The sequence below is a fragment of the Heterodontus francisci genome, chromosome 46 (genome assembly GCF_036365525.1).
Source record: "Heterodontus francisci isolate sHetFra1 chromosome 46, sHetFra1.hap1, whole genome shotgun sequence".
In the NCBI taxonomy this organism is placed as follows: domain Eukaryota; kingdom Metazoa; phylum Chordata; class Chondrichthyes; order Heterodontiformes; family Heterodontidae; genus Heterodontus; species Heterodontus francisci.
The window spans coordinates 12,781,952-12,809,870 of record NC_090416.1 but is presented as its reverse complement, the minus strand read 5'-3'; the positions used below and the strand labels follow the sequence as shown (position 1 = coordinate 12,809,870).

At 54.5% G+C, this 27,919-nt stretch overlaps 2 protein-coding genes across 4 annotated transcripts in view; one reads left to right on the top strand and one right to left on the bottom strand.

Moving 5' to 3' along the window:
• Positions 1–3,814: 3,814 nt before the first annotated feature.
• lysmd1 (LysM, putative peptidoglycan-binding, domain containing 1) overlaps positions 3,815–27,919 on the bottom strand; it is a 26,942-nt gene continuing 2,837 nt past the window's right edge. Inside the window, exon 3 of the mRNA XM_068022642.1 lies at positions 3,815–5,683. Coding sequence (XP_067878743.1) covers positions 5,653–5,683 — 31 coding nt within the window. The 3' untranslated portion in view covers positions 3,815–5,652. The remainder of the gene's footprint in view (positions 5,684–27,919) is intronic.
• tnfaip8l2b (tumor necrosis factor, alpha-induced protein 8-like 2b) lies at positions 4,115–18,768 on the top strand. Of its 3 annotated transcripts, none has more exons than XM_068022640.1 (2): positions 4,115–4,260; positions 18,003–18,768. In XM_068022640.1, the coding sequence occupies exon 2, from the start codon at positions 18,005–18,007 to the stop codon at positions 18,563–18,565; it is 561 nt and encodes a 186-aa protein (XP_067878741.1). In that variant the 5' UTR covers positions 4,115–4,260; positions 18,003–18,004; the 3' UTR covers positions 18,566–18,768. The 3 variants fall into 3 exon arrangements, with proteins under 3 accessions (XP_067878741.1, XP_067878740.1, XP_067878742.1); XM_068022639.1 differs by lacking the exon at positions 4,115–4,260 and adding an exon at positions 5,343–5,495; XM_068022641.1 differs by lacking the exon at positions 4,115–4,260 and adding an exon at positions 5,524–5,584.

Here is a 27,919-nt window from a genome sequence, read left to right as displayed (position 1 = left end):
TGTCCCGAGCAGGCAGTTGGGGTGGGGAGGGAGCTCCCTGTGTGCAAACACCAATACAAACACAGGGGCCCCTACTGGATTGGCTGCCCCACCCCTGAGTCTTCAGGCCTCTTCTCCCTCCCCCAAACAGTTTAAACTTAATAGTCTTTCAGGTGCCCTGACACCCACCTCTCCAGAAAAATTGCAGCCTTCCTTGATGGTTTCCCTCCACTCTGTATTCACCTTTCTCCAGTCTCTCTCTCTCTCCAGTTGGTGCAGTCTCCACTCAGTATTCACCTTTCTCCAGTCTCTCTCTCCAGTTGCTGCACTCTCCACTCTCCACTCTCCTCTCCCCAATTGCTGCAGCACAGGTGCAGCTGCTCCCCCTGATTGCTGGCAGGAAGTGCTCCAAATTGACCAGCCAATCCCAGTGCTGTACCTGTCCTGGGAGTGTTTGATGGGGACAGTGTAGAGGGAGCTTTACTCTGTATCTAACCCCCGTACTGTACCTGTCCTGGGAGTGTTTGATGGGGGACAGTGTAGAGGGAGCTTTACTCTGTATCTAACCCCCGTGCTGTACCTGTCCTGGGAGTGTTTGATGGGGTACAGTGTAGAGGGAGCTTTACTCTGTATCTAACCCCCGTTTTTTTTTTTTTGTATCTATCCCGTGCTGTACCTGCCCTTGGAATGTTTGATGGGACAGTGTAGAGGCAACTTTACTCTGTGTTGAACCTGTGCTGTACCTGTCCTGGGAGTGTTTGATGGGGACAGTGTAGAGGGAGCTTTACTCTGTATCTAACCCCGTTTTTTTTTTTTTTTTCTTTTTTCTAGAGCTTTACTCTGTATCTAACCCCCGTGCTGTACCTGTCCTGGGGAGTGTTTGATGGGGACAGTGCAGAGGGAGATTTACTCTGTATCTAACCCCCGTGCTGTACCTCTCTTGGGAGTGTTTGATGGGGGACAGTGTAGAGGGAGCTTTACTCTGTATCTAACCCCCGTGCTGTACCTCTCTTGGGAGTGTTTGATGGGGGACAGTGTAGAGGGAGCTTTACTCTGTATCTAACCCCCATGCTGTACCTCTCTTGGGAGTGTTCGGCAGTGAACAGACTTAGTTCAAACCTGAAAGCCTGAAATAAAATCCCCAATTCATTTGAAACTCTGAAGCAGCCACAAAAGTTGGCAACTTTGAATAAAGGAGAGTTCCGACATTGATTATTGGCCGAGGTGAAAGGTCAATGCCTGATATCCATCTGAGATCACAGCACTCGATAAGGCGAGTCTCAGACAGGAAGCTCTCAGCCCTATTTCCTCTCAGCTCTGCTAACAAGCTCCAGCTCACACAGATCGCTGTTCAGAACAAGGCGAGGAATACTCGGTGGGGTGGGCTGGGGGGGCGGGGGGAGCTCGATGTGGTCATGTGACAATGTGGGCAGAGACTGAGGTTCCGCCCACCCCCCCACCCCCGGTCAAAATTACATTTAACCCCTTGTGCCTTGAAACATGTTCAACCCCTCCCCTCCCTAATGCTTACCCCACCCCTCATCAGAAGACGGGGAGGCCATTCGGCCCCTCCACCCTGTTCCCCCATTCAATCAGATCAGGGCTGATCTGTACCTCAACACCATCTCCCCACCTTGGTTCTGTAACCCTCAATCTCCTGCACCCAGCAAAAATCTATCAATCTCAGTTTGGAAATTTCCAATTGACACCCCCCCCTCCCCCCAGCCTCGACAGCTTTTTAGGGGGAGAGAGTTCCAGATTCCCACTCCCCCTTTGTGTGAAGAAGTGCTTCCTGACATCACCCCCTGAACAGCCTGGCTCCAATGTTAAGGTTCTGCCCCCTTGCTCTGGACTCCCCCTCCCCCCCCCACCAGAGGAAATAGTTTCTCTCTATCGACCCGATCAAATCCTTTAATCATCTTAAACCCCCTCGATTAGATCACCCCCTTAATTGTTGATACTCGAGGGAAAACACTCATGAAGGCACTATCATGAGAGTAACTGGCCTTTCTAGCTGAGTAAGTCACTTAACAAACCATTCTCTATATAATCTTACATGTCACAGAGAGGAACCTGCAGAGTCCTGCCCAGAGGAAATGGACCCCGTTTGTTCCGTGTATATTTTTTTGTTTAAGAAGGCGGGACAGAATCTCGTTCCCTTATTAATAAATTTTGCTCTAACCCTCTCCACCCACCCCCCCCGCTGTTGGCTGTTCGACATAGATCAGGTATGTGCACGGCACCTCACACCGTCTGCAGAAGAGCTGTTGCTCGGGCTCCTTTGAAACAAAGTAGGGGGAGGGGGAGCGGGATAGAGGGGGGGGGGGTAAGGCGGCGGATGGTCCCGCGTGGAATCTGCCTCCGTCCCGCAGGTGTAACCTGTGGTCTTCCGCGCTGGCGGTTCTAAAGCGAAACCCGTTGGCGCGCCGGTGCGGAGCTCCCAAGCTTATCTCGCGCGTCTCCAACAGTGCGGCACTCCCTCAGTACTGGCACTGGGAGTGTCGGCCTGGATTATGGAGCTCAAGTCTCTCGGAGTGGGGGGGTGGGGGTGGGTGGTGGTGGTCGAACCCCCTTTGACTCAAAAGGCAAGATGAGCGAGGCACGGCTGCGGGCTCCTCGCCGGTTTGCCACCCAGCGACTGGCATAGATGCCTGCGCTTGCGGGTGCTGGATGGCGGTGGGATATCGAGCTTGGGCGCGGCGCCGCCCCTGGTCGAAGTGCCGACCGGCCCGTGCCACCTGGGCTGATGGACGGACAGAGGCGGGGCTGGGAGGGGAGGGGGGGGGGCTTGAAAGCATCGCAGGACCCCCCCCATCCTCCACCCCAGGCACCTGTACCACCACAAGAGTCAGTGCCTTCAGGAGAGAGTGGGTGGCGGGCGAGGAGAGGAGCGGGACAGTGTGTATAAATTGCGGGACAGAAGGACAGAATTCCGAGCAGTGGGTCGACCAGGTTTGCGAGTGCGGTTCCGTTAATCAGCATCAGCCAGAGGTTTTCCAGCAGGAGCTGTTGATTCCAGACCCAGACAGTCCGAGCTTCAGGGCTGTCTAACCTTCGTCTGTCTCTGTCTATCTCGTAATATCCTTCTTGGGGAAGGAAGGCTTGTTTTGGATTGTGGGGTCCACAGAGAAAAGGGAAGCAGGACGTGCTGATCTGGATGATTGTTACACTGACACCCGGGCTGTTGGGCTGCCTCGGCACAGGGAATATACAGCACAGAAGGAGTCCATTCAGCCCATCGTACCTGTGCTGGCTCTTTGAAAGAACAATTAGTCCCCACTAACCACCCCCCTGCTCTTTCCCCCACATCCCTCCACATTTCTCCCCTTCCAGTATTTATCCAACTCCCCTTTTGAAAGTTACTATTGAATCTGCTTCCACCGCCCTTTCAGGCAGCGCGTTCCAGATCACAACAACTCGCTGCGTTAAAAAAAAATTCTCCTCCTCTCCCCCCCCTCTGGTTCTTTTACCAATTATCTTCAATCTGTGTCCCTCTGGTTACCGACCCTCCTGCCACTGGAAACAGTTTCTCCTTACTTACTCCATCACTCCTTCCTCATTTCGAACGCCCCGATTAAATCTCCCCCTTAACCTTCTCCGCTCTAAGGAGAACAATCCCAGCTTCTCCCAGTCTCTCCACATTAAGTCCCTCATCCCTGCTCCCATTCCGGTAAATCTCCCTCCGCACCCTCTCCGAGGCCCTGCCATCCTTTCTAAAGTGCGGGGCCCACAACTGGACCCAATTCTCCAGCTGAGGACTTAGTGTTTTCTAAAGGTTTAGCATCTTCCTTGCTTTTGAAATGCTTAATGTCTGACGGTACAAATTAAAACACAGCTTCTCTGATACTTAGATGTAATATGTGAGGGTCATTGAGAGCTCCAATTCTCATTCACCTCCATAGAGCAACAAGGCCCAATTCCAAACGCGACATTCCCTGGTGGATATCCGACAATCCCAGTTACAACTTAGGAAAGGCAAAGGGCTAAGGGCCAATGTTGTGCTAACAGACTACCTAAATTTAGTGAAATTAGTGAGGTGATTTTATCTGGAAAGGAAGGGCGTTGCAGGGAGCTGCGCGGTGCCTCAATGAGGCCTAATCGTAACCCTGGAGACGAAGCCATATCCTCTCCGCTTCTGCACAACTGCTGAGGGGGTTGAAGTAATTCCTTTTTCAAGTTAAGGACCACTTCCATGTCTGCACGTCAGCTTTTGGCCTCCAATACCTTTTGACTTATTTATCGGGAAGAGTTCTGAGCGTATTAAGAGCCAGCTGATATTTGGTGAGTTGTTTTATTTTTTTGACACTGTTCACACTGAGAGGGAGCTGGGTAGCGGAGTGAAAAGAATGGTAGGAGGGAGACTTGTTCCCCTATTCCACAACAACGCACCCCCTCCCCCTCCTCCTTCCTCCCCACCCTATCCCCGACTCCTGCCTGCTCTTACACATCAGCCTTTAGCCCCTCTCACAGTGGCAAGGGGGAGGCTATGGGAGCAGTGTAAGTATGTAAGAGAGAGAGAATGTATGTGTGTGTGAGAGAGAGAAAGAGTGTGAGTGAGTGTGTGAGTGGCAGCACGTGTGTTTGTGCCTTTTCCCTGGGGTCTTACTGGGAGAACAGTGAGGGGGAGATGCCCTCGTTCGAAAAGGGCTTTTCAGACCCCGGAGACGACGAGACATTGGCTTCCGAATCCCCCGGGCTTCAGAAGGGAAATAGAGATAGTGTCCTCTGTGTGTGATCCGTGTGGCTGCAGGTGTGGGTGGATGTATGGACAGTGGGCAAGAGGAGAGTTGGGAGGAGGTGGGGGGGGGGGGGGGGAGCGAGAGGGTGCCGATAACAGCTTCAGGAGCAGGGTACGGAGAACACAGGTAAAGTTTAGGGGATGAACACAAACACTCCGGAACACAGCGAAGCCCAGTCCAATTAGGGCAGCTACGTCGTGACGGAGGACTGTTTAGGAGATCGGAATGTTGGCAGGAAGTTCCCATCAGCGGGGTCAGTGGGGGTGGGGTTGCTGAAGAGATCAATGTGGGTACAAAGTGAGCACGTCACGTGAGGAACTGAGGGGATGAAGCGATTTTATTTAGTGCGCGGTCTTTAATGCATTTCTATAGTGCCTGTCACCACCTCAGCATACCTTCGCAGCCAATGAAGCGCTTTTGAGGGGCAGCCGCTGTTGTGATGTGGGACATGAGCAGCCAATTTGCGCACAGCAAGATCCCGCGACAGTTCGCTAAAGGCCAGATCATCTGGGGTTTTTTTTTTTTTTCCGGATGGACGTACCTTCGCCTGCTTTAATTAAAGGGGCCCGCGCCCAAGCAGCAGCGAGAGGAGAGGCTTACGGCCGCCTAGCTGGGAGTGTCGCTTTAAGAGCTCAGGACCACAAGCTGCCGGAAAAACAAAAGTGCTGACAGCGTCGGAGTTAGTGCGAGACTGCTTAAAGGGACATTTCCTGTCGATGCTCCGAGCGGTATCCAGGCAGGCCGTGCGGTACATCGGAAAAGCTCCATAAGCCCGAGGTAAGATGCCGTTGGAAGATTCTGGACGAAACAGCCGAAGGTCGCTCGACGCAATCCCAAATCAACCTTGAGGGGAGACAGTTCACAAGGTGTGCCTTCCACTTTGAGAACTGCCCATGCCCACTGACACTGAACACAGGATGGCCGAAAAAGTGCGTCAGACGTTCCTGCCGTACCATTTCTCATTCCTGAAGGGAAAGCACAATCGCAAATTGTGTTAAACTGCAGAAAGAAAAGTTTCGGCCTTCCCAAGATGGGGGAATTTCCCCCCCCCCCCCCCACCACCACCACCCAGTTTACCCAAAAATTTGGTGGCCGGGCCTGCGTTTTGCAATGGAGCCTAAATTTAGGCCACCACTGCCACTTTTCGGGGCTCCCGGACCCAGTGGGGGCTGAGGCGTCGCTTTAGATGATGTGTTTCATTGGGATGTTTAACAAGCCAGAAAACAATTTCTTAAAATGTGGAAGTGTAGCTTTCTGAGGCGTGATGCTATGATTTCTGTGCGGTTTCACGACCACATCCTGGGCCTGCACTGCCACTTAGCAGAAAGAGTTTGGCTTCACTGTTGGTTTGACTGTATCATTTCTCAATTACGAAGCCTGTGACGGGTGCAGCACGAAAGCTCAGAGGCACAGAAAATGTGTCACGACTAGCACTGCCAGGTACAGTGCGGGGTTAGCTACAGAGTAAAGCTCCCTCTACACTGTCCCCCATCAAACACTCCCAGGACAGGTACAGCACGGGGTTAGATACAGAGTAAAGCTCCCTCTGCACTGTCCCCATCAAACACTCCCAGGACAGGTACAGTACGGGGGTTAGATACAGAGTAAAGCTCCCTCTACACTGTCCCCCATCAAATACTCCCAGGGCAGGTACAGCACGGGGTTAGATACAGAGTAAAGCTCCCTCTACACTGTCCCCCATCAAATACTCCCAGGGCAGGTACAGCACGGGGTTAGATACAGAGTAAACTAACTGGAGGAGGTGGCTGCACAAATATCCCCATCCTCAATGATGGGGGAGCCCAGCACATCAGTGCTAAAGTTAAGGCTGAAGCATCTGCAACAATCTTCAGCCAGAAGTACCGAGTTGATGATCCATCTCGGCCTCCTCCTGAAGTCCCCAGCATCACAGATGCCAGTCTTCAGCCAATTCGATTCACTCCGTGTGATTTCAAGAAACGACTGAAGGCACTGGATACTGCAAAGGCTATGGGCCCTGATAATATTCCGGCAATAGTACTGAAGACCTGTGCTCCAGAACTTGCTGTGCCCCTAGCCAAGCTGTTCTAGTACAGCGACAGCACTGGGATCCACCCTGCAAAGTGGAAAATTACCCAGGTATGTCCTGTACACAAAAAGCAGGACAAGTCCAACCCCGCCATTTACCGCCCCATCAGCCTACTCTCAATCATCAGTAAAGTGATGGAAGGTGTCATCAACAGTGCTATCGAGCGGCACTTGCTCAGCAATAACCTGCTCAGTGATGCTCAGTTTGGGTTCCGCCAGGGCCACTCAGCTCCTGACCTCATTACAGCCGTGGTTCAAACATGGACAAAAGAGCTGAACTCAAGAGGTGAGGTGAGAGTGACTGCCCTTGACATCAAGGCAGCATTTGACTGAGTATGGCATCAAGGAGCCCTAGCAAAACTGGAGTCAATGGGAATCAGGGGGAAAACCCTCTGCTGGCTGGAGTCATACCCAGCACAAAGGAAGATGGTTGTAGTTGTTGGAGGTCAATCGTCTGAGCTCCAGGACATCACTGCAGGAGTTCCTCAGGACAAAGCAGCCCGCTTGATTGACACCTCATCGACAAACATTCACTCCCTCCACCACCGATGCACAGTGGCAGCAGTGTGTACCATCTACAAGATGCACTGCAGCAACTCACCAAGGCTCCTTCGACAGCACCTTCCAAACCCGTGACCTCCACCACCTCGAAGGACAAGGGCAGCAGATGCATGGGAACACCACCACCTGCAAGTTCCCCTCCAAGTCACACACCATCCTGACTTGGAACTATATCACCGTTCCTTCACTGTTGCTGGGTCAAAATCCTGGAACTCCCTTCCTAACAGCACTGTGGGTGTACCTACCCCACATGGACTGCAGCGGTTCAAGAAGGCAGCTCACCACCACCTTCTCAAGGGGCAGTTAGGGGATGGGCAATAAATGCTGGCCTGGCCAGTGACGCCCACATCCCATGAACAATTTAAAAAAGCTCCCTCTACACTGTCCCCATCAAACACTCCCAGGGCAGGTACAGCACGGTGGGGGGAGGGGGGTGGGGGTTAGATACAGAGTAAAGGTGCCAGTTCGGTTGAAGGGAAAGTCCCCAGAATGCTTTTTGTGAACTGCTGTTGGAAGGGAATGCAGCAGAGGTGTGGTGACAGATCGTGGTGTTCCTTGTGTTCAGAAAGGTTGAAACATCAATGATTCTCAGCTATTGTTGAATACGCTGAGATCATTGACTGCCTCTGTTGTCATGGTGTCTCTGAATCCACATGCGTTGGCCATTCATCTGCTCGTGGGGCCCACTGACTAAGAATGGGTGTCATGTCCAGATCATAACATGTGCATCCAAGTCCCTCATGCGCGGGAGACTCGTGAGGCGTTTTCTCAGCCCGTCACTCTCTCCAGACCTCAAAATCAGAAGGACGCTGCCGAGCTCTCGGTCTGCCGTTATCCGCTACGAAAATAATAATAATAAAAATCTATCGATCTCGGTCTTGACCAGACTCAACGACTGACCATCCACAGCTCTCTGGGGTAAAGAATTCCAAAGATTCACCACCCTCAGAGTGAAGACATTTCTCCTCGTCTCAACCCCTTGCCCTGACTCTGTGACCCACCTCATTCTCGGCTCCCCAGCCAGAGGGAGAAAAAGCCTCTCGGCATCCACCCTGTCAAACCCTCTCAGAATTTTATACATTTCAATGAGATCACCTCTGATTTTTCTAAACTCCAGAGAGTATAGGCCCATTCTGTATAGGCCGCATTAACCACCAGCCAAATTCAACGGGATTGCCCGCGATTTTGGTTTTAGCCAGCAGCCTCTCGTGTGGAACTTTATCAAGTGCCTTCTCTCAGTGCTGTCAAGAGGACGAGGCTCCACGTGTGCCCCCAACCGATCCTCCTGAAAAGACCCCGCCATCGTTATGGAGAGCAATGAGCCACGACACATTTTCCTGATCCCAAAAACTCCTTCGAAGGACGGCTAGCCGGCCCTCTCCTGGCATTGCTCGTGGTCAGTCAGCCCCGACAGCAAAGGTGGGCATTCCTGTTGCGCCTTTCGCCGCCGGAGGACGTCCCAAAGAGCGTCAGAGCCGACGAGGTACCTCTTTTCAAGCTCGTCGCTGTTCTAACGTGGGAAGCCAAGTTGCGCACAGCAAGGTCCCACAAACAAAGTGACGTTGGTTGAAGGATAAATATTGAGCCCCAGGACACCGGGGAGAACCTCCCCCTCACCCCTCCCCTGCTCCTCTTCCCAATAGTGGCCATGGGGTCTTTTAAATCCACCTGAGAGGGGGCCTCAGTTTAACGGCACCTCCGACAGTGCAGCACTCCCTCAGTACTGGCACTGGGAGTGTCGGCCTGGATTAGGCCCAGAACTGAATGTGGTGACTCCAGACGGTTGGGGGAGGGAGGGGGGGGGGGTGGAGGTTGGAGTCTGACAGAGGTTCTGTGCAGCTGTGAAGCAACAATCCCCCCACTTTGTATTCCAGCCCCCTCGTGAAAGCAGGGCACAAAAAAAAAATGAAGAGAGCAAAAAAAATGCGGAGGGTTCTTGGACTTGAAGCCCATCCCCGAGGTGAAGTTGGTCTGAATCCTGTCAGGCCTGGTGACGACCTCTTGACAGAACCATTTCCCTCCTGTTTCCTGTTTGAGGCCCAGACTTCCTTTGCAGTCTTTCTGAGCAGCCTCTCTTGCCACTTCCTCTTGCCTGCCTTCAGCAGCTGGCAGGATGTTGGCGCACTTCCAGGCGGCGTTAGATGTTGGCGGGGGGGTGGCGGGGGTGGGGGGGGGGGATGCGGCTACAGATCCTCAATCGGCTTCCAAGTTCCTTTTGCCTTTAACTATTTCGGTGCAGGTCTGCTCGGCCCACTGCCCCTCGCTGATTGGGGTGGAGTGGGGGGGGGGGGGGGGGGGGGTTCGATCCGGATCACTCCATCGTGCAATCGGACAGGGACTCTGACACAGGGGCGCAGGAAATACCCCAAAGCATCTCAGGGAGGAGAAGCGAGGAAAGAGAGATTTAGGGGAGCAGTGGGGAACTTAGGAGCAGGAGGAGGAGGAGGCCATTCAGCCCATCGGCCCTGCTCTGCCATTCAGTTAGATCATGGCTGATCATTGGCCTCATCACCACTTTCCCACGCAATCCCTTGATCTCATTTCGGTCTTGCACATGCTCAATGATGGAGCTTCCCTCTGGGGTAGAGAATGCCAAAGATTCACCACCCTCTGAGTAATGAAATTCCTCCTCATCTCACTCTTAAATGGCCTACCCTTTATTCTGAGACTCTGTCCCCTGGTTCTAGACTCACCAACCCGGGGAAACATCCCATCAACATCCACTCTGTTACCAAGGCAGCAAGACGTCTTTACTCCTGTACTCAAATCCCCTTGCAATGAAGGCCAACGTACCAATTCAACACTTCCCAACCTCTCGCCATTTAAGAAATACTCTGCCCTTCTGTTTTTTCCACCAAAGTGGATCACTTCACACTTATTCACATTATATTCCGTCTGCCGTGTTCTCGCCCATTCATCAAGCCTGTGCAAGACCCCTTGAAGCCTCCTTGCAACCACTTCACAACTGACATTCCCTCCCAGTTTTGTGTCATCAGTAAATTTGGAAATATTACATTTGGTCCCCACATCCAAATCATTGATATAGATTGTATTATATAGACAGACAGCTGGGACCCCCAGCAGCAATCCCTGTTGTACCCCACTAGTAACAGCCGAGCGCCCTGAAATTGAGAATTGGGGGGGGGTGGGATTTTAGAAATATCTTGAATGTTGAGAGGCTCGGTTAGAGAATTCCAAAGTCCACAGTAGGGCTACCAATCTAGTTGGGGAACATGCACGAGGGAGCGTGCAGAGGTGCTAATTATGCAAGGATGATAAAGGTTTGTGGCACATGTATTGTGTTCGGCTGTGCTCAGCCCGTTGACCTCTCAGTCAGGGAGTTCTGGGTTCGAATCCCACGCGAGAGACTTGTGCATAAAAAGCTAGGCTGACACTCAGTACTGACCCTCCGACAGTGCGGTACTCCCTCAGTACTGACCCTCCGACAGTGCAGCACTCCCTCAGTACTGACCCTCCGACAGTGCAGCACTCCCTCAGTACTGACCCTGCGACAGTGCAGCACTCCCTCAGTACTGACCCTGCGACAGTGCAGCACTCCCTCAGTACTGAGCCTCCAACAGTGCAGCACTCCCTCAGTACTGAGCCTCCAACAGTGCGGCACTCCCTCAGTACTGACCCTCCGACAGTGCGGCACTCCCTCAGTACTGACCCTCCGACAGTGCAGCACTCCCTCAGGACTGATCCTCTGACAGTGTGGCACTCCCTCAGTACTGAGCCTCCGACAGTGCAGCACTCCCTCAGTACTGACACTCCGACAGTGCAGCACTCCCTCAGCACTGTCCCTCCGATCGTGCAGCACTCCCTCAGCACTGTCCCTTCGACAGTGCGGCACTCCCTCAATACTGATTCTCCGACAGTGCAGCACTCCCTCAGTACTGACCCTCCGACAGTGCAGCACTCCCTCAGTACTGACCCTCCGACAGTGCGGCACTCCCTCAGTACTGACTCTCCGACAGTGCGGCACTCCCTCAGTACTGACCCTCCGACAGTGCGGCACTCCCTCAGTACTGACACTCCGACAGTGCAGCACTCCCTCAGCACTGTCACTCCGATCGTGCAGCACTCCCTCAGCACTGTCCCTTCGACAGTGCGGCACTCCCTCTGTACTGATTCTCCGACAGTGCAGCACTCCCTCAGTACTGACCCTCCGACAGTGCAGCACTCCCTCAGTACTGACCCTCCGACAGGGCAGCACTCCCTCTGTACTGATTCTCCGACAGTGCAGCACTCCCTCAGTACTGACCGTCCGATAGTGCAGTGCTACCTCAGTACTGAACCTCTGACAGTGCAGCACTCCCTCAGTACTGACTCTCCGACAGTGCGGTACTCCCTCAGTACTGACCCTCCGACAGTGCGGCACTCCCTCAGTACTGACCCTCCGAAAGTGCAGCACTCCCTCAGTACTGACCCTCCGACAGTGCGGCACTCCCTCAGTACTGACCCTCCGACAGTGCGGCACTCCCTCAGTACTGACCCTCCGACAGTGCAGCACTCCCTCAGTACTGACCCTCCGATAGTGCAGCACTCCCTCAGTACTGACCCTCCGACAGGGCAGCACTCCCTCTGTACTGATTCTCCGACAGTGCGGCACTCCCTCTGTACTGACCCTCCGACAGTGCGGCACTCCCTCAGTACTGACACTCCGACAGTGCAGCACTCCCTCAGCACTGTCACTCCGATCGTGCAGCACTCCCTCAGCACTGACCGTCCGATAGTGCAGTGCTACCTCAGTACTGAACCTCTGACAGTGCAGCACTCCCTCAGTACTGACTCTCCGACAGTGCGGCACTCCCTCAGTACTGACCCTCCGACAGTGCGGTACTCCCTCAGTACTGACCCTCCGACAGTGCAGCACTCCCTCAGTACTGACCCTCCGACAGTGCAGCACTCCCTCAGTACTGACCCTCCGACAGTGCGGCGCTCCCTCGGTACTGACCCTCCGACAGTGCAGCACTCCCTCAGTACTGATTCTCCGACAGTGCAGCACTCCCTCTGTACTGATTCTCCGACAGTGCGGCACTCCCTCTGTACTGACCCTCCGACAGTGCAGCACTCCCTCTGTACTGACCCTCCGACAGTGCAGCACTCCCTCATTACTGTCCCTCCGACAGTGCAGCACTCCCTCATTACTGTCCCTCCAATAGTGCAGCACTCCCTATGTACTGATTCTCCGACAGTGCGGCACTCCCTCAGTACTGACCCTCCGACAGTGCGGCACTCCCTCAGTACTGACCCTCCGACAGTGCGGCACTCCCTCAGTTCTGGCACTGGGAGTGTGGGCCTGGATTAGGAGCTCAAGTTTCCAGAGTGGGACTCGAACCCTCCACCTTGTGCTCCAGAGCTAGACGCGGCTGGAGGTGGGTGGGTGGGTGGGCGGTCGGTCGGAGGGGAAAGTGGGGTTTGGGGAGAGAGGGAGACGTGTGTTTAAACTCCACCCTCCCCCTCACAGCTGCCCGCTGGGGGAATGGGCCCTATCTGCCTGGGTGGATCAGCACTACTGCTCGAAGCCTCTATATTATTCACTGCCGTGTTAAACAATACTCAACAACAACCAATCAATGCTTTCCACAGCTGGCAATGTGGGCTGCCTGCCATCAGCAGAGTCTGTGTCACTCCACTCAGTGCCGATCTCTGCCTTGCCCCTTAAAATAAAACACCCGGGCTGTTGAAACCATTAGCAGCTTAGGACGGTCCCCCAACTCGGCCCCTTTTCCGATTAACCCTGCGGTCGTGCCGTTTTATGCTCAGTCGGCTGTTCCACATTGTCCAGAGCACAATTACGTGGGAATGTGCGGCACGGATACAGGCCATTCGGCCCATCTGCTGCGTGCTGGTGTTTCTGCTCCACACGAGCCTCCTCCCACCTCCATCTCACGCTATCCCCCTATCCTTCTATTGCTTTCTCCCTCATGTGTTTATCCAGCTTCCTCTTAAATGTCTCTCCGCTATTCCCCCTCAACCACTCCCTGTGGTAGCGAGTTCCACATTCTCACCACTCTCTGGGGAAAGAATTCCCCAATTCCCCATTGGATTTGTTAGTGACTGTCTTATATTGATGGACCTCTAGACCTCGATCAGTTCGTGCCTCAGTCTTTCCCTTTCTGTCGAAAAGAGCCCCCGGCCTGTTCAAGGATTCCGCTGAATTAGAGGGATGTCAGGCATTCAAAGCACAGTAGTGAATGTCCTCTATTAAAACAACAATTTACATTTATATAGCATCTTTAACCGAGTAAAACATCCCCAAGGTGCTTCACAGGAGCGTCATTCAGACAAAGTTTGAGCCACGTCAGGAGATATTAGGGGACAGGCGACCAAAAGCTCGGTCAAAGAGGTCGGTTTTCAGGAGCGTCTTAAAGGAGGAGAGAGCGAGAGAGGGGCGGAGAGGTTTAGGGAGGGAATTCCAGATCTTAGGGCCCCCCAGGCAGCTGAAGGCAGGGCCGCCACGAGTCCCCCACCCACCCCCCCAGCTCCAGAGACTTCAATCCATAATTCGGGGCCGACTCTCCCAGTGCCAGCACTGAGGGAGTGCTGCACTGTCGGAGGTGCCGTCTTTCAGGATGAGACGTTAAACCGTGACCCCCCCCCCCCCCGCCTGCCTCTCTCAAGTGGATGTGGAAGATCCCAGGGCCATTACTGGGAGAAGGGGGAGGGGGCGAGTTCACCCTGGGGGCCCAATATTTATCCCTCGACCAACATCACTAAGTAAGCAGACGATCTGGGTCATGATCACATTGCTGTTTGTGGGATCTTGCTGTGCGCAAAATTGGCTGCCTTGTCTCCGCTAGTGAGCACTCTTCAAAAAGTAGCGCGATGGTTCCGTGCAGCCCGTCGGGATGGCCTGGGGTGCGGAACAGCGCTCGTCGAAGTGCTGATTTTTATTTTAGCGAGTGCCTTCTGGGTTAACAGTTCATACAGACACACAGCTGGCCTGCAACTGGCCCAGTTTCACCCACTGCAAGTAAGGGCTATCAAGCTGCCTCCCAAAGATCCTGTCTTCCCGTGTCGGAGCTCGGCGAGGGTATTAGGAACCCCCGAACCTGAAGGTAGCAGTCCCGGGCTGTCGTCGATGGGAGGCTGGCACGAAACCCCAGCTGAGGTTCCCCTTCAAGCTACCAGGGGAAACTGTGCATCACCTACTATCAAACAGTCGTGTGCCTCTGACTCGGGAAAGCACAGGGGCTTCCTGTCTCCACTGAGCTTGTTGTTCTCAAAGAGGGAGGCTGGACGAGCGGGGGTGGGCGGAGGGGGGAAAGGGGGAAGATGATTGCCCTCGGTGCCCTTGGGCTGGGGTGAGGGAAGGGTGGTGGGGGGGGAGGCAGAGAGGATTATATTCTGCTGACTGTATCCCCGCCCTCTGCGACGTGGGTGCAGGCGGCAGTCGAGGATCCTCCTCCGCCACCCCGGCGGCGACGCCGCCCGCAGTCGAATAGCTCAATTTTAATTGGCTGTCACAGTCCCCGATGCAAAGGATGTCTACCTCGCTTTCTGAGCTGGATCGGTGGCCGCCTCAGTTTTTTTTAACACTCTCCTCCTTGTGTTCCAATCCCTCCAACTCCCTCCCCCCCTCCCTACCTCTATAACCTACTAAGAGATAGGATTTATAATCATCTTGAAAAGAATAAGTTAATTTGCGATAGTCAGCACGGTTTTGTGAAAGGTAGGTCGTGCCTCACAAACCTTATTGAGTTTTTCGAGAAGGTGACCAAACAGGTGGATGAGGGTAAAGCAGTGGATGTGGTGTATATGGATTTCAGTAAGGCGTTTGATAAGGTTCCCCACGGTAGGCTATTGCAGAAAATACGGAAGTATGGGGTTGAAGGTGATTTAGAGCTTTGGATCAGAAATTGGCTAGCTGAAAGAAGACAGAGGGTGGTGGTTGATGGCAAAAGTTCATCCTGGAGTTTAGTTACTAGTGGTGTACCGCAAGGATCTGTTTTGGGGCCACTGCTGTTTGTCATTTTTATAAATGACCTGGATGAGGGTGTAGAAGGGTGGGTTAGTAAATTTGCGGATGACACGAAGGTCGGTGGAGTTGTGGATAGTGTCGAAGGGTGTTGTAGGGTACAGAGGGACATAGATAGGCTGCAGAGCTGGGCTGAGAGATGGCAAATGGAGTTTAATGCGGAGAAGTGTGAGGTGATTCACTTTGGAAGGAGTAACAGGAATGCAGAGTACTGGGCTAATGGGAAGATTCTTGGTAGTGTAGATGAACAGAGAGATCTTGGTGTCGTGTCCAGGTACATAAATCCCTGAAAGTTGCTACCCAGGTTAATAGGGCTGTTAAGAAGGCATATGGTGTGTTAGCTTTTATTAGTAGGGGGATCGAGTTTCGTAGCCACGAGGTCATGATGTAGCTGTACAAAACTCTGGTGAGACCGCACCTGGAGTATTGCGTGCAGTTCTGGTCACCGCATTATAGGAAGGATGTGGAAGCTTTGGAAAGGGTGCAGAGGAGATTTACTAGGATGTTGCCTGGTATGGAGGGAAGGTCTTACGAGGAAAGGCTGAGGGACTTGGGGTTGTTTTCGTTAGAGAGAAGGAGGAGGAGAGGTGACTTAATAGAGACATACAAGATAATCAGAGGGTTAGATAGGGTGGATAGTGAGAGTCTTTTTCCTCGGATGGTGATGGCAAACTCGAGGGGACATAGCTTTAAGTTGAGGGGTGATAGATATAGGACAGATGTCAGAGGTAGTTTCTTTACGCAGAGAGTAGTAGGGGCGTGGAACGCCCTGCCTGCAACAGTAGTAGACTCGCCAACTTTAAGGGCATTTAAGTGGTCATTGGATAGACATATGGATGAAAATGGAATAGTGTAGGTCAGATGATCGGCGCAACATCGAGGGCCGAAGGGCCTGTACTGCGCTGTAATGTTCTAATATCTAATATCTAACCTCCTCCAGCCCCGACAACCCTCCCATCGGTCCACCATTGGCGGCCGTGTCTCCAGCTGCCTGGGCCCTAAGCTCTGGAATTCCCTCCCTAAACCGCTCCACCTCTCTCTCTCTCTCTGTCCCTTTAAAGCTCTTTTGAAAGCTGCATTAACAGGGACTTTGTGTGAAGACAAAGACTGCCTCCTTATCGAGAGCGATCGGGGAAGGAAGCAGGGATCAAGACTCCAAAGAATGAATCTGCCCCGATCCTCCAGCTATGAGTGTTGTTGACTCAGCTGGGCAGCAGGTGGTGCACAAGTGCAAGCTGACAGAAACTCGCCTTGTTTTCCATCCACCAGATAGACCTGGGTGCGGGCAGATTCCCACCAGTGGCCTTGCTCAGCAGATCTTGCTGCGTGCGAGCAGATCCCACCAGTGGCATTGCTCGGCAGATCATGCTGCGCGCCAGCAGATCCCACCAGTGGCATTGCTCAGCAGATCTTGCTGCGCGCGAGCAGATCCCACCAGTGGCATTGCTTGGCAGATCTTGCTGCGCGCCAGCAGATCCCACCAGTGGCATTGCTCGGCGGATCTTGCTGCGTGTGAGAAAATCCAACCAAGTGGCATTGCTCAGCAGATTTACCTGGGTGCCAGCAGCTCCTCCCTCCCGCCCCAACACCCCACTGCAACCCCACCCCCCCCCCCACATGGCGTTGCTCAGCAGATCTTGCTGCATGCAAGTAGATCCCACCAGTGGCACTGCCCGGCAGATTGACCTGGGTGTTTGGGACTAGAGCGATGGGCTTCTATGGAAAAGTGAGGGGACCAGAGGGATGGTCTTCAATGGGAGAATTAGGGGACTAGAGGGATGGACTTCGATGGGAGAGTTAGGGGACTAGAGGGATGGACTTCGATGGGAGAGTTAGGGGACTAGAGGGATGGACTTCGATGGGAGAGTTAGGGGACTAGAAGGATGGACTTCGATGGGAGAGTTAGGGGACTAGAGGCATGGACTTCGATGGGAGAGTTAGGGGACTAGAGAGATGGGCTTCTATGGAAAAGTGAGGGGACCAGAGGGATGGTCTTCAATGGGAGAATTAGGGGACTAGAGGGATGGACCTTGATGGGAGAGTTAGGGGACTAGAGGGATGGACTTCGATGGGAGAGTTAGGGGACTAGAGGGATGGACTTCGATGGGAGAGTTAGGGGACTAGAGGGATGGTCTTCGATATGAGAGTTAGGGGACTAGAGGGATGGGCTTCGATGGGGGAGTTAGGGGACTAGAGAGATGGTCTTCGATGGGAGAGTTAGGAGACTAGAGGGATGGTCTTCAATGGGAGAGTTAGGGGACTAGAGGGATGGTCTTCGATGGGAGAGTTAGAGGACTAAAGGGATGGTCTTTGATGGGAGAGTCCCACTGCTGATTACAATCCAATGATCTGTGTTGGATATCCCTGCGCGGCTACTGGTGAAGGACAGGAACAGGCTCAGCAGTGATGCGCTGCCTGGCGGCACAGCCACCTGTCACTCATTAAATGTGGGTTCACACAATGGGTTAAGAGCTGGAGAAGCGGTCTTCGTTTTGTGGGCTGGAGTTAAACAGATGAGGCGTGTGTGGATTGGGGAACCCTTTGGAGTTTGGCTTGAGGAAGGTTTATACAGAAGGTTGTCAACGGGGAGAGTCAATGGCTGCGCGGCCATTTTGGTTGTCCCACGGATCTCCGCTGCGCTCACACTGTCCTCCTTTGCCCTTTCCCTGCAGGAATGGAGGCATTTAGCTCCAAGGATCTCGCCCTCAAGGCCCAGAAAAAGGTCCTGAGCCGGATGGCATCCAAGACGCTGGCGCAGTTCTTCATCGACGACACCAGCACCGAGATCTTGGACGAGCTGTACCGGGTGTCCAAGGAGTTCACGGGCAACAAGGTGGAGTCGCAGAAGGTGCTCAAGAACCTCGTCAAGGTGGCGGTGAAAATCGCCGTGCTGTACCGCCACCGGCAGTTCAACGAGGCGGAGCTGGGCCTGGCCGAGGACTTCAAGAAGAAACTGCGCCAGGGCGCCATGACGGCCGTCAGCTTCTACGAGGTGGCGTTCACCTTCGAGCAGAGCGTGATGGCGGACATTCTGACCGAGAGCCGCGACCTGCTCCTCAGACTGGTGGACAGCCACCTGACTCCGAAGTCCCACGGCCGCATCAAGCACGTCTTCAACCACTTCGCCAACGAGGAGCTGCTGAGCAAGCTCTACGGCGCCGAGGGCACGTACAGGGCCCACCTGCAGAAGATCTGCGAGGGGCTGAACAAGCTGATCGACGAGGGGACGCTATAGAGGAGGCCCCTCTCCCCGCCAAGCTCAGTGGCGGCTGCAGGGTCCCTGACTACCCTGAGTGAACACGGACAAACAAAAAAAATGCGAGTAGCCAGGACCGGACCTGGGAGGGAGACTGTTAGACCTCTGTAAGGCTTGCTAAAGATTGGATATTCTCTGAAAGACCTACCACATTCACTGAAATAAACGGACCACCACCTTCAGGCCTGCTACTGCACACCTCATCTATTTAAGAGTGCCACTTACTCTGTCCACAATTGTATCCTTCTCTTTCTCAACCAGAAGGCTCTCAAAAACCCGAGTCTGGAGTCACCTCAGCAATACGCCTCAACCTCGCCCCTCCTCCTTTCAATCTCTCCCTTTCAAATTCTTTTTGGTTTATTCGTTTGCGGGACGTGGGCATCGCTGGCCAGGCCAGCATTTATCGCGCCTCCCGAATTTCCCTTGAACACGGACGCCTTGCTAGGCCCGTTTCCGAGGGCGCCAACCACAATGTCGCACGCAGGCCAGACCGGGTGAGGATGGCAGATTTCCTTCCCTGAAGGAATTAGTGAACCAGATGGTTGTTTTTTTTTTTACAACAATGGTGGTCGTGGTCGCCATTTAGATGAGGTTTTTAACGCCAAATTTATTAACTGAATTCAAATTTCATGATCGGCCGCGGTGCGATTCGAACCCATGTCCCCAGAGCATTAGCCTGGGCTCCGGATTCCTAGTCCAGTGACGTTACCACTACACCACCGCCTGCTCTCATACCCCTCAACGCTTCAATTACTCCCTGCTTGCACCCTGTCCCTCAGGAGCCCATTGCATAGATTGTCCCCCTTGCTGACTGATTAGATCTGGAGTGATTTGCCCCTCTTCCACTTACAGTGATGGCTTCTTCCTTGCCGAACTGCCTGGGGCTCTTTTCTCTGGAAAAGAGAAGGCTGAGGGGGTGACCTGGTCTTTAAAACGATGAAAGGGTTTCGATAGGGTGGACGCAGAGATGTGGGCGACACCAGAACTAGGGGCCATAATAAACACATGAGGGAGAAAAGGAATAGAAGGATATGGTGATAGGGTGAGATGAAGATGGAGGGGGGGGGGGGGGGGGCGGTGGGAGGAGGCTGGTGTGTGGAGCAGAAACACCAGCACGGGGCATGTGGGCCGAATGGCCTGTTTCTGTGCTGTACACTGCCTGTATGCTGTAAACTGGGTCAGCTGAGACCTCACTTCGAGGGGCAAACCAACTTTAACCAGGTTTGGGGTCGACGCAATTGTTGTGAGCGCCCCAGAACCAGGAATGGGGAAAATCAGCCAGAGACCAGCTGCCTACCGGCGGAGAGGGAATACTGGGATGTCAAGTGAACACCAGCGCAAGCTGTGCTAAACCACTTCGAGAAAGAACTTGCATTTCTACAGCGCCTTTCACAACCTCAGAATGTCCCAAAGCGATTAAGTACCTTTTTAAAAAAAAGCGTTGTAATGTAGGAAACACAGCAGCCAATGTGCGCACAGCACGATCCCACAAACAACAATGTGATAATGACCCAGTTCTTCTGTTTTTCTTACTGATGTTGGTTGAGGGATAAATATTGGGCCCCAGGACACCGGGGAGAACTCCCTGCTCCCCCGTCCCCCCCAACCTCGCTCTTCTTCCAATAGCCAGCCGTGGGATCTTTTACATCCACCTGAGAGGGGCAGACATGGCTTCGGTTTAACATCTCATCCTGAAAGACGGCACCTCCGACAGTGCAGCACTCCCTCAGTGCTGGAACTGGGAATGTCGGCCTCGATTATGGAGCTCAAGTCTTCTGACTCTGAGCTGAGAGAGACACCCACTGAGCCACCGCAGCCCGTGCCCGCAGGCAGCAAGACCTGGACAACATCCAGGCTTGGGCTGATAAATGGCAAGTAACATTCATGTCACACAAGTGCCAGGCAATGACCATCTCCAACAAGAGAGAATCTAACCATCTCCCCTTGACATTCAATGGCATTACCATCGCTGAATCCCCCACCATCAACATCCTGGGGGTTACCATTGACCAGAAACTGAACTGGACCAACCACATACATACCATGGCTACAAGAGCAGGTCAGAGGCTGGGAATTCTGTGGTGAGTAACTCACCTCCTGACTCCCCAAAGCCTGTCCACCATCTACAAGGCACAAGTCAGGAGTGTGATGGAATACTCTCCACTTGCCTGGATGGGTGCAGCTCCAACAACACTCAAGAAGCTCGACACCATCCAGGACAAAGCAACCCACTTGATTGGCACCCCATCTACAAACATTCACTCCCTCCACCACTGACGCACAGTGGCAGCAGTGTGTACCATCTACAAGATGCACTGCAGCAATGCACCAAGGCTCCTTAGACAGCACCTTCCAAACCCGCCACCACTACCAACTAGAAGGACAAGGGCAGCAGACGCATGGGAACACCACCACCTGCAAGTTCCCCTCCAAGTCACACACCATCCTGACTTGGAACTATATCGGCCGTTCCTTCACTGTCGCTGGGTCAAAATCCTGGAACTCCCTTCCTAACAGCACTGTGGGTGTACCTACCTCACATGGACTGCAGCGGTTCAAGAAGGCAGCTCACCACCACCTTCTCAAGGGGGCGATTAGGGATGGGCAATAAATGCTGGCCTGGCCAGCGATGCCCACATCCCAAAAATGAATAAAAGAAAGGGTAATGTCCCACTTTCTGAGTGAAATCCCAATTCCCTGCAGGAGGGAGGGAGGAGCAAATGATTTGGAGAGGCCGAGCTAGCAACTCCCTTCAAAGAGGGTCCGAAACGGCTCCCAAAGGCCTCACCGCTGTACCTTCTACAATCTATAGGCTTCCAAATCCTAACAAGAACATCAAGTTACCACCACTCCTCAATTTACCAAACCTGGCAGGGCCTTCCCTCAGTTGGTAGAGCTCTTGACACTGGAAGAAACATGTGTCTCTCCGACGAGTGGCTCTCCCAGTGCATCAGCAGGATGTGTACAGTTTTATCTAACGAAGGATATTCGTGCCTCAGAGAGGGTGCAAACGTTCACTAGACTGATGCCTGGGATTATCCTACGAGGAGGGATTGAGGAGAATGAGCCGAAATTCCCAGGAGTTCAGAAGAATGAGAGGTGATCTCATTGAAACGTATAAAATTCCGAGAGGGATTGACAGGGTAGGTACTGGAAGGCTGCAGCGTCTAGAACGAGGGGGGTCACAGTCTCGGGATAAGGGGTCGGCCATTTTGAACTGAGATGAAGAGATATTTCTTCACTCAGAGGGTGGTGAATTCTTTGGAATTCTGTACCCCGGAGAGCTGTGGATGCTCAGTCGTTGAGTATATCCAAGAATGAGATTGATAGACGCGAAGGGAATTGAGGGATATCGGAATTGGGCGGGAAAGTGGAGCTGAGGTCAGAGAGCAGCCGCGATCATATTGAATTGGGGGGGGGGGGGGGAGGGCGGAGAAAGCAAGCTCGAAGGGCCGAATGTCCTCCTTATTTTTTCTGTTCTTTAAATCAGAGAAGTGTTTTTTTTTAAGAAGCCAGGGTAAAAGTGTGAAGGAAGTGCATGCTGTATTATAATAACATAGAATCTACAGCACAGAAACAGGCCATTCGGCCCATCTGCTCCGTGCTGGTGTTTCTCCTCCCATCCCCTTGTCATCTCACCCTATCCCCATATCCTTCTATTCCTTTCTCCCTCATGTGTTTATTCAGCTTCCCCTTAAATGTACAGAAGGACTTTAATCTATTGTTCATCGCTCCCTCCTGCCTTTCCTTCATGATTCAGAGGATTCCTGCCAGGAAAAGGTGATGGAAAAAGGCATCACAGTGCAAACATACTACTTCCAGGCTCCTAATGGGAAAGCATCTAAATGGTCTCCACGTATTGCTCAGAATCATTTAGACTGTTGTTTGAGTGTTTGATGGGGACAGTGTAGAGGGAGCTTTACTCTGTATCTAACCCCCGTGCTGTACCTGTCCTGGGAGTGTTTGATGGGGAAACCAGAGTTTGGCAGTTGAGAGCGGGGTGGGGAATGAGGAACTTTAAACTGAGAGAGACCGACCAAAAACGTCACATGAAATAAACTTTATTGGATACAAAATATTGATACACAGTCTTTTCCTATTGCACATGTACAATGCATCTACGTGCATACAAGAGGTCAGTGATTGATTGAACGGGTGACACTCAGCGGAGGTCTAAGTTGTCCAGCTGTGGTCTGAGTGTTGCATAAGACAGTCCCAGAGGAATCAAAGTCTACAGATCCTGAGCAATAAACACTGCCCTAACTATTGAGACACTGTCAGCCTCCTGCAGATGTACCAGTGGAAGGTAACTGGTTGCCTGACTGTCTAATCTCCAAGCAGCTTCACAGCAACTCTGCAAAATAAGTAGCTAGGGGGCAGGCCCAGACTCAGTGCATGAGGGAGAACTCACCTGGAGTATAATAAAGAGACGGAAGAGGAGAGTAACACAGTCCCGTCGATGGAGGGATCAAAATGACCAACAGTCGCCGCAGCTCCCCGACTCTGTCGCTCCTGGGGACACCGACTCCTTCTCCTCCCCCGCAATGCGTCACCTGCGAGGCTTGGAGATCGTTTCTGCCGGCCAGCTATTTGACTGGGGCAGGAAGCACATCGCAGCCCCAGGGTCCTGCGCGCGGCGCGCACGCAACCTTCCAGCGTGTGGGTGGCGGGAGTGGGGAGGGGGGTGGGGGGGAGGGGGGGGGTGTGGTGTGGGAAGCAGGGCAGAGGGCCCTGGAGGCCAAACCCAACGACCATGGGGCACAGCTGGAGCAGGTGTGAGGGAGACTGGAGGCAGCCTGCACTCCGGCGCCCAGTTGTGGAATCGTCGGAGCGATGGAGATTGGCACCTTCGCCAATTCCACCCGCACCCTCCCCCACCTAAAACAAAACACAGAATAAACGTCGGAACGTTTCAACAATTGCACAATTCCCAAAATATTAATAGTAAACGCACGCAAAATGGAATCCGAGACACAGCAGTGACAGGACTTTCAGAGTGTAGTTGATCATGTCTATGTCACCAAACAGGATTAATGGCGGCCCCGTTCTCCTTCCCACGGTTTTTCTTACCCCTCGCTCCCAAACACAAATATTCTGCCCCCTCCCCACCCAAACTCCTAGGGGGGGTGCTAATCTCTCTGCTTTGCCTTTGCAGAGGGGCACGGAGGGGAAAGAGGAGTGTGGAAGTCAATGAGAAACTATCGCCCCGTCCAATGTTTTGTCCCCTAAAGGCCGATGGCTCATTCTCAGGGGCTGGCAGAGGTCGGCTATTCGACTGTGTGAGGCACCCGATTCTGTCTTACCTGCAGGGAGGGGTGATTTTGATCAAGGAGAGACTCCGCTCCGCCTCTCACCTCCCCTTGTGGCCCCTCGGGGTGGGGGGGGGGGGGGCGGGATGATTTGCTGCTCCACCCGCCTCCGCTTTCTTGGCGTACTGACAGACCCGTGGTCTTTTTTTTTTATTCTGACCCCCGCACGCGGGGCTTGGCTGCGCCAGCAAGCCCTGCTCCTGCCCGCAGTTCTGAAAACGACCCATCGGTGGGGGTGATCCAAGAACCTTGCCGGGGAAATCGTGTAGTGGTAGCAAGACTGAGATAGGGAACTCAACCGTGTGGAGGGTTGCAGTACCAGGGCCAACCGCACTGTGGTGCCAGTGAGCCATCCAACATTCCGTTCCACCTGACCTCACCTGCCAGATGGTCAGACTCGCTCGCCAATGGTCTACACCCACAATTCAATCAACCCACAGTTGCTGTGGGGACCCTTTCAGATCAGAAGAGGAGAGGGTCCCGTAACTCAATGCACAGAAGCTGGGATAACCCTCCCTCCTAATGGCATCCGCATGCACTTAAGGACTGGAGTCAGCCATCAATCTCAGGCCGGTCGCCTTTCATGGACGGGCAGAGCACAAATGCAGGCTAAGAGTCGGGGAGAGAGGCACAGAGAGCGAGAGAGAGAGAGGCACAGAGAGAGAGGCACAGAGAGAGAGGCACAGAGAGAGAGGCACAGAGAGAGAGGCACAGAGAGCGCGAGAGAGAGAGGCACAGAGAGCGCGAGAGAGAGAGGCACAGAGAGCGCGAGAGAGAGAGGCACAGAGAGCGCAAGAGAGAGAGGCACAGAGAGCGCAAGAGAGAGAGGCACAGAGAGCGCAAGAGAGAGAGGCACAGAGAGCGAGAGAGAGAGGCACAGAGAGCGAGAGAGAGAGAGGCAATGAGAGCATGAAAGAGAGAGGCACAGAGAGAGAGAGAGAGGCAGAGAGAGAGAGAGGTAGAGAGAACGCGAGAGGGAGGCGCAGAGAGAACGCGAGAGGGAGGCGCAGAGAGAACGCGAGAGGGAGGCGCAGAGAGAACGCGAGAGGGAGGCGCAGAGAGAACGCGAGAGGGAGGCGCAGAGAGAACGCGAGAGGGAGGCGCAGAGAGAACGCGAGAGGGAGGCGCAGAGAGAACGCGAGAGGGAGGCGCAGAGAGAACGCGAGAGGGAGGCGCAGAGAGAACGCGAGAGGGAGGCGCAGAGAGAACGCGAGAGGGAGGCGCAGAGAGAACGCGAGAGGGAGGCGCAGAGAGAACGCGAGAGGGAGGCGCAGAGAGAACGCGAGAGGGAGGCGCAGAGAGAACGCGAGAGGGAGGCGCAGAGAGAACGCGAGAGGGAGGCGCAGAGAGAACGCGAGAGGGAGGCGCAGAGAGAACGCGAGAGGGAGGCGCAGAGAGAACGCGAGAGGGAGGCGCAGAGAGAACGCGAGAGGGAGGCGCAGAGAGAACGCGAGAGGGAGGCGCAGAGAGAACGCGAGAGGGAGGCGCAGAGAGAGAGAGAGAGGCAGGCGCAGAGAGAGAGAGAGAGGGAGGCGCAGAGAGAGAGAGATGGAGGCGCAGAGAGAGAGAGATGGAGGGAGGCGCAGAGAGAGCGCGAGAGGCAGGCGGAGAGAGAGAGAGAGGCAGGCGGAGAGAGAGAGAGAGGCAGGCGGAGAGAGAGAGAGAGGCAGGCGGAGAGAGAGAGAGAGGCAGGCGGAGAGAGAGAGAGAGGCAGGCGGAGAGAGAGAGAGAGGCAGGCGGAGAGAGAGAGAGAGGCAGGCGGAGAGAGAGAGAGAGAGGGAGGCGCAGAGAGAGAGAGAGGCAGGCGCAGAGAGAGAGAGAGGGAGGCGCAGAGAGAGAGAGAGGCAGGCGGAGAGAGAGAGAGAGGCAGGCGGAGAGAGAGAGAGAGGCAGGCGGAGAGAGAGAGAGAGGCAGGCGGAGAGAGAGAGAGAGGCAGGCGGAGAGAGAGAGAGAGGCAGGCGGAGAGAGAGAGAGAGGCAGGCGGAGAGAGAGAGAGAGGCAGGCGGAGAGAGAGAGAGAGGCAGGCGGAGAGAGAGAGAGAGGCAGGCGGAGAGAGAGAGAGAGGCAGGCGGAGAGAGAGAGAGAGGCAGGCGGAGAGAGAGAGAGAGGCAGGCGGAGAGAGAGAGAGAGGCAGGCGGAGAGAGAGAGAGAGGCAGGCGGAGAGAGAGAGAGAGGCAGGCGGAGAGAGAGAGAGAGGCAGGCGGAGAGAGAGAGAGAGGCAGGCGGAGAGAGAGAGAGAGGCAGGCGGAGAGAGAGAGAGAGGCAGGCGGAGAGAGAGAGAGAGGCAGGCGGAGAGAGAGAGAGAGGCAGGCGGAGAGAGAGAGAGAGGCAGGCGGAGAGAGAGAGAGAGGCAGGCGGAGAGAGAGAGAGAGGCAGGCGGAGAGAGAGAGAGAGGCAGGCGGAGAGAGAGAGAGAGGCAGGCGGAGAGAGAGAGAGAGGCAGGCGGAGAGAGAGAGAGAGAGGGAGGCGCAGAGAGAGAGAGAGAGAGGGAGGCGCAGAGAGAGAGAGAGAGAGGGAGGCGCAGAGAGAGAGAGAGGGAGGCGCAGAGAGAGAGAGAGAGGGAGGCGCAGAGAGAGAGAGAGAGGGAGGCGCAGAGAGAGAGAGAGGGAGGCGCAGAGAGAGAGAGAGGGAGGCGCAGAGAGAGAGAGAGGGAGGCGCAGAGAGAGAGAGAGGGAGGCGCAGAGAGAGAGAGAGGGAGGCGCAGAGAGAGAGAGGGAGGCGCAGAGAGAGAGAGAGGGAGGCGCAGAGAGAGAGAGAGGGAGGCGCAGAGAGAGAGAGGGAGGCGCAGAGAGAGAGAGAGGGAGGCGCAGAGAGAGAGAGAGGGAGGCGCAGAGAGAGAGAGAGGGAGGCGCAGAGAGAGAGAGAGGGAGGCGCAGAGAGAGAGAGAGGGAGGCGCAGAGAGAGAGAGAGGGAGGCGCAGAGAGAGAGGGATGCACAGAGAGACAGAGAGAGAGGGAGAGAGGGAGGCGCAGAGAGAGAGGGAGGCACAGAGAGACAGAGAGAGAGGGAGTGAGGGAGGCGCAGAGAGAGAGAGAGAGGGAGGCGCAGAGAGAGAGAGAGAGGGAGGCGCAGAGAGAGAGAGGGAGGCGCAGAGAGAGAGAGAGGGAGGCGCAGAGAGAGAGAGAGGGAGGCGCAGAGAGAGAGAGAGAGAGGGAGGCGCGCAGAGAGAGAGAGAGGGAGGCGCAGAGAGAGAGAGAGGGAGGCGCAGAGAGAGAGAGGGAGGCGCAGAGAGAGAGAGAGGGAGGCGCAGAGAGAGAGAGAGGGAGGCGCAGAGAGAGAGAGAGGGAGGCGCAGAGAGAGAGAGAGAGGGAGGCGCAGAGAGAGAGAGAGAGGGAGGCGCAGAGAGAGAGAGAGAGGGAGGCGCAGAGAGAGAGAGAGAGGGAGGCGCAGAGAGAGAGAGAGAGGGAGGCGCAGAGAGAGAGAGAGAGGGAGGCGCAGAGAGAGAGAGAGAGGGAGGCGCAGAGAGAGAGAGAGGGAGGCGCAGAGAGAGAGAGAGAGGGAGGCGCAGAGAGAGAGAGAGGGAGGCGCAGAGAGAGAGAGAGGGAGGCGCAGAGAGAGAGAGAGGGAGGCGCAGAGAGAGAGAGAGGGAGGCGCAGAGAGAGAGAGAGGGAGGCGCAGAGAGAGAGAGAGGGAGGCGCAGAGAGAGAGAGAGGGAGGCGCAGAGAGAGAGAGAGGGAGGCGCAGAGAGAGAGAGGGAGGCGCAGAGAGAGAGGGAGGCGCAGAGAGAGAGAGAGGGAGGCGCAGAGAGAGAGAGAGGGAGGCGCAGAGAGAGAGGGAGGCACAGAGAGACAGAGAGAGAGGGAGAGAGGGAGGCGCAGAGAGAGAGGGAGGCACAGAGAGAGACAGAGAGAGAGGGAGCGAGGGAGGCGCAGAGAGAGAGAGAGAGAGAGGGAGGCGCAGAGAGAGAGAGAGGGAGGCGCAGAGAGAGAGAGAGGGAGGCGCAGAGAGAGAGAGAGAGGGAGGCGCAGAGAGAGAGAGAGAGAGGGAGGCGCAGAGAGAGAGAGAGGGAGGGAGGCACAGAGAA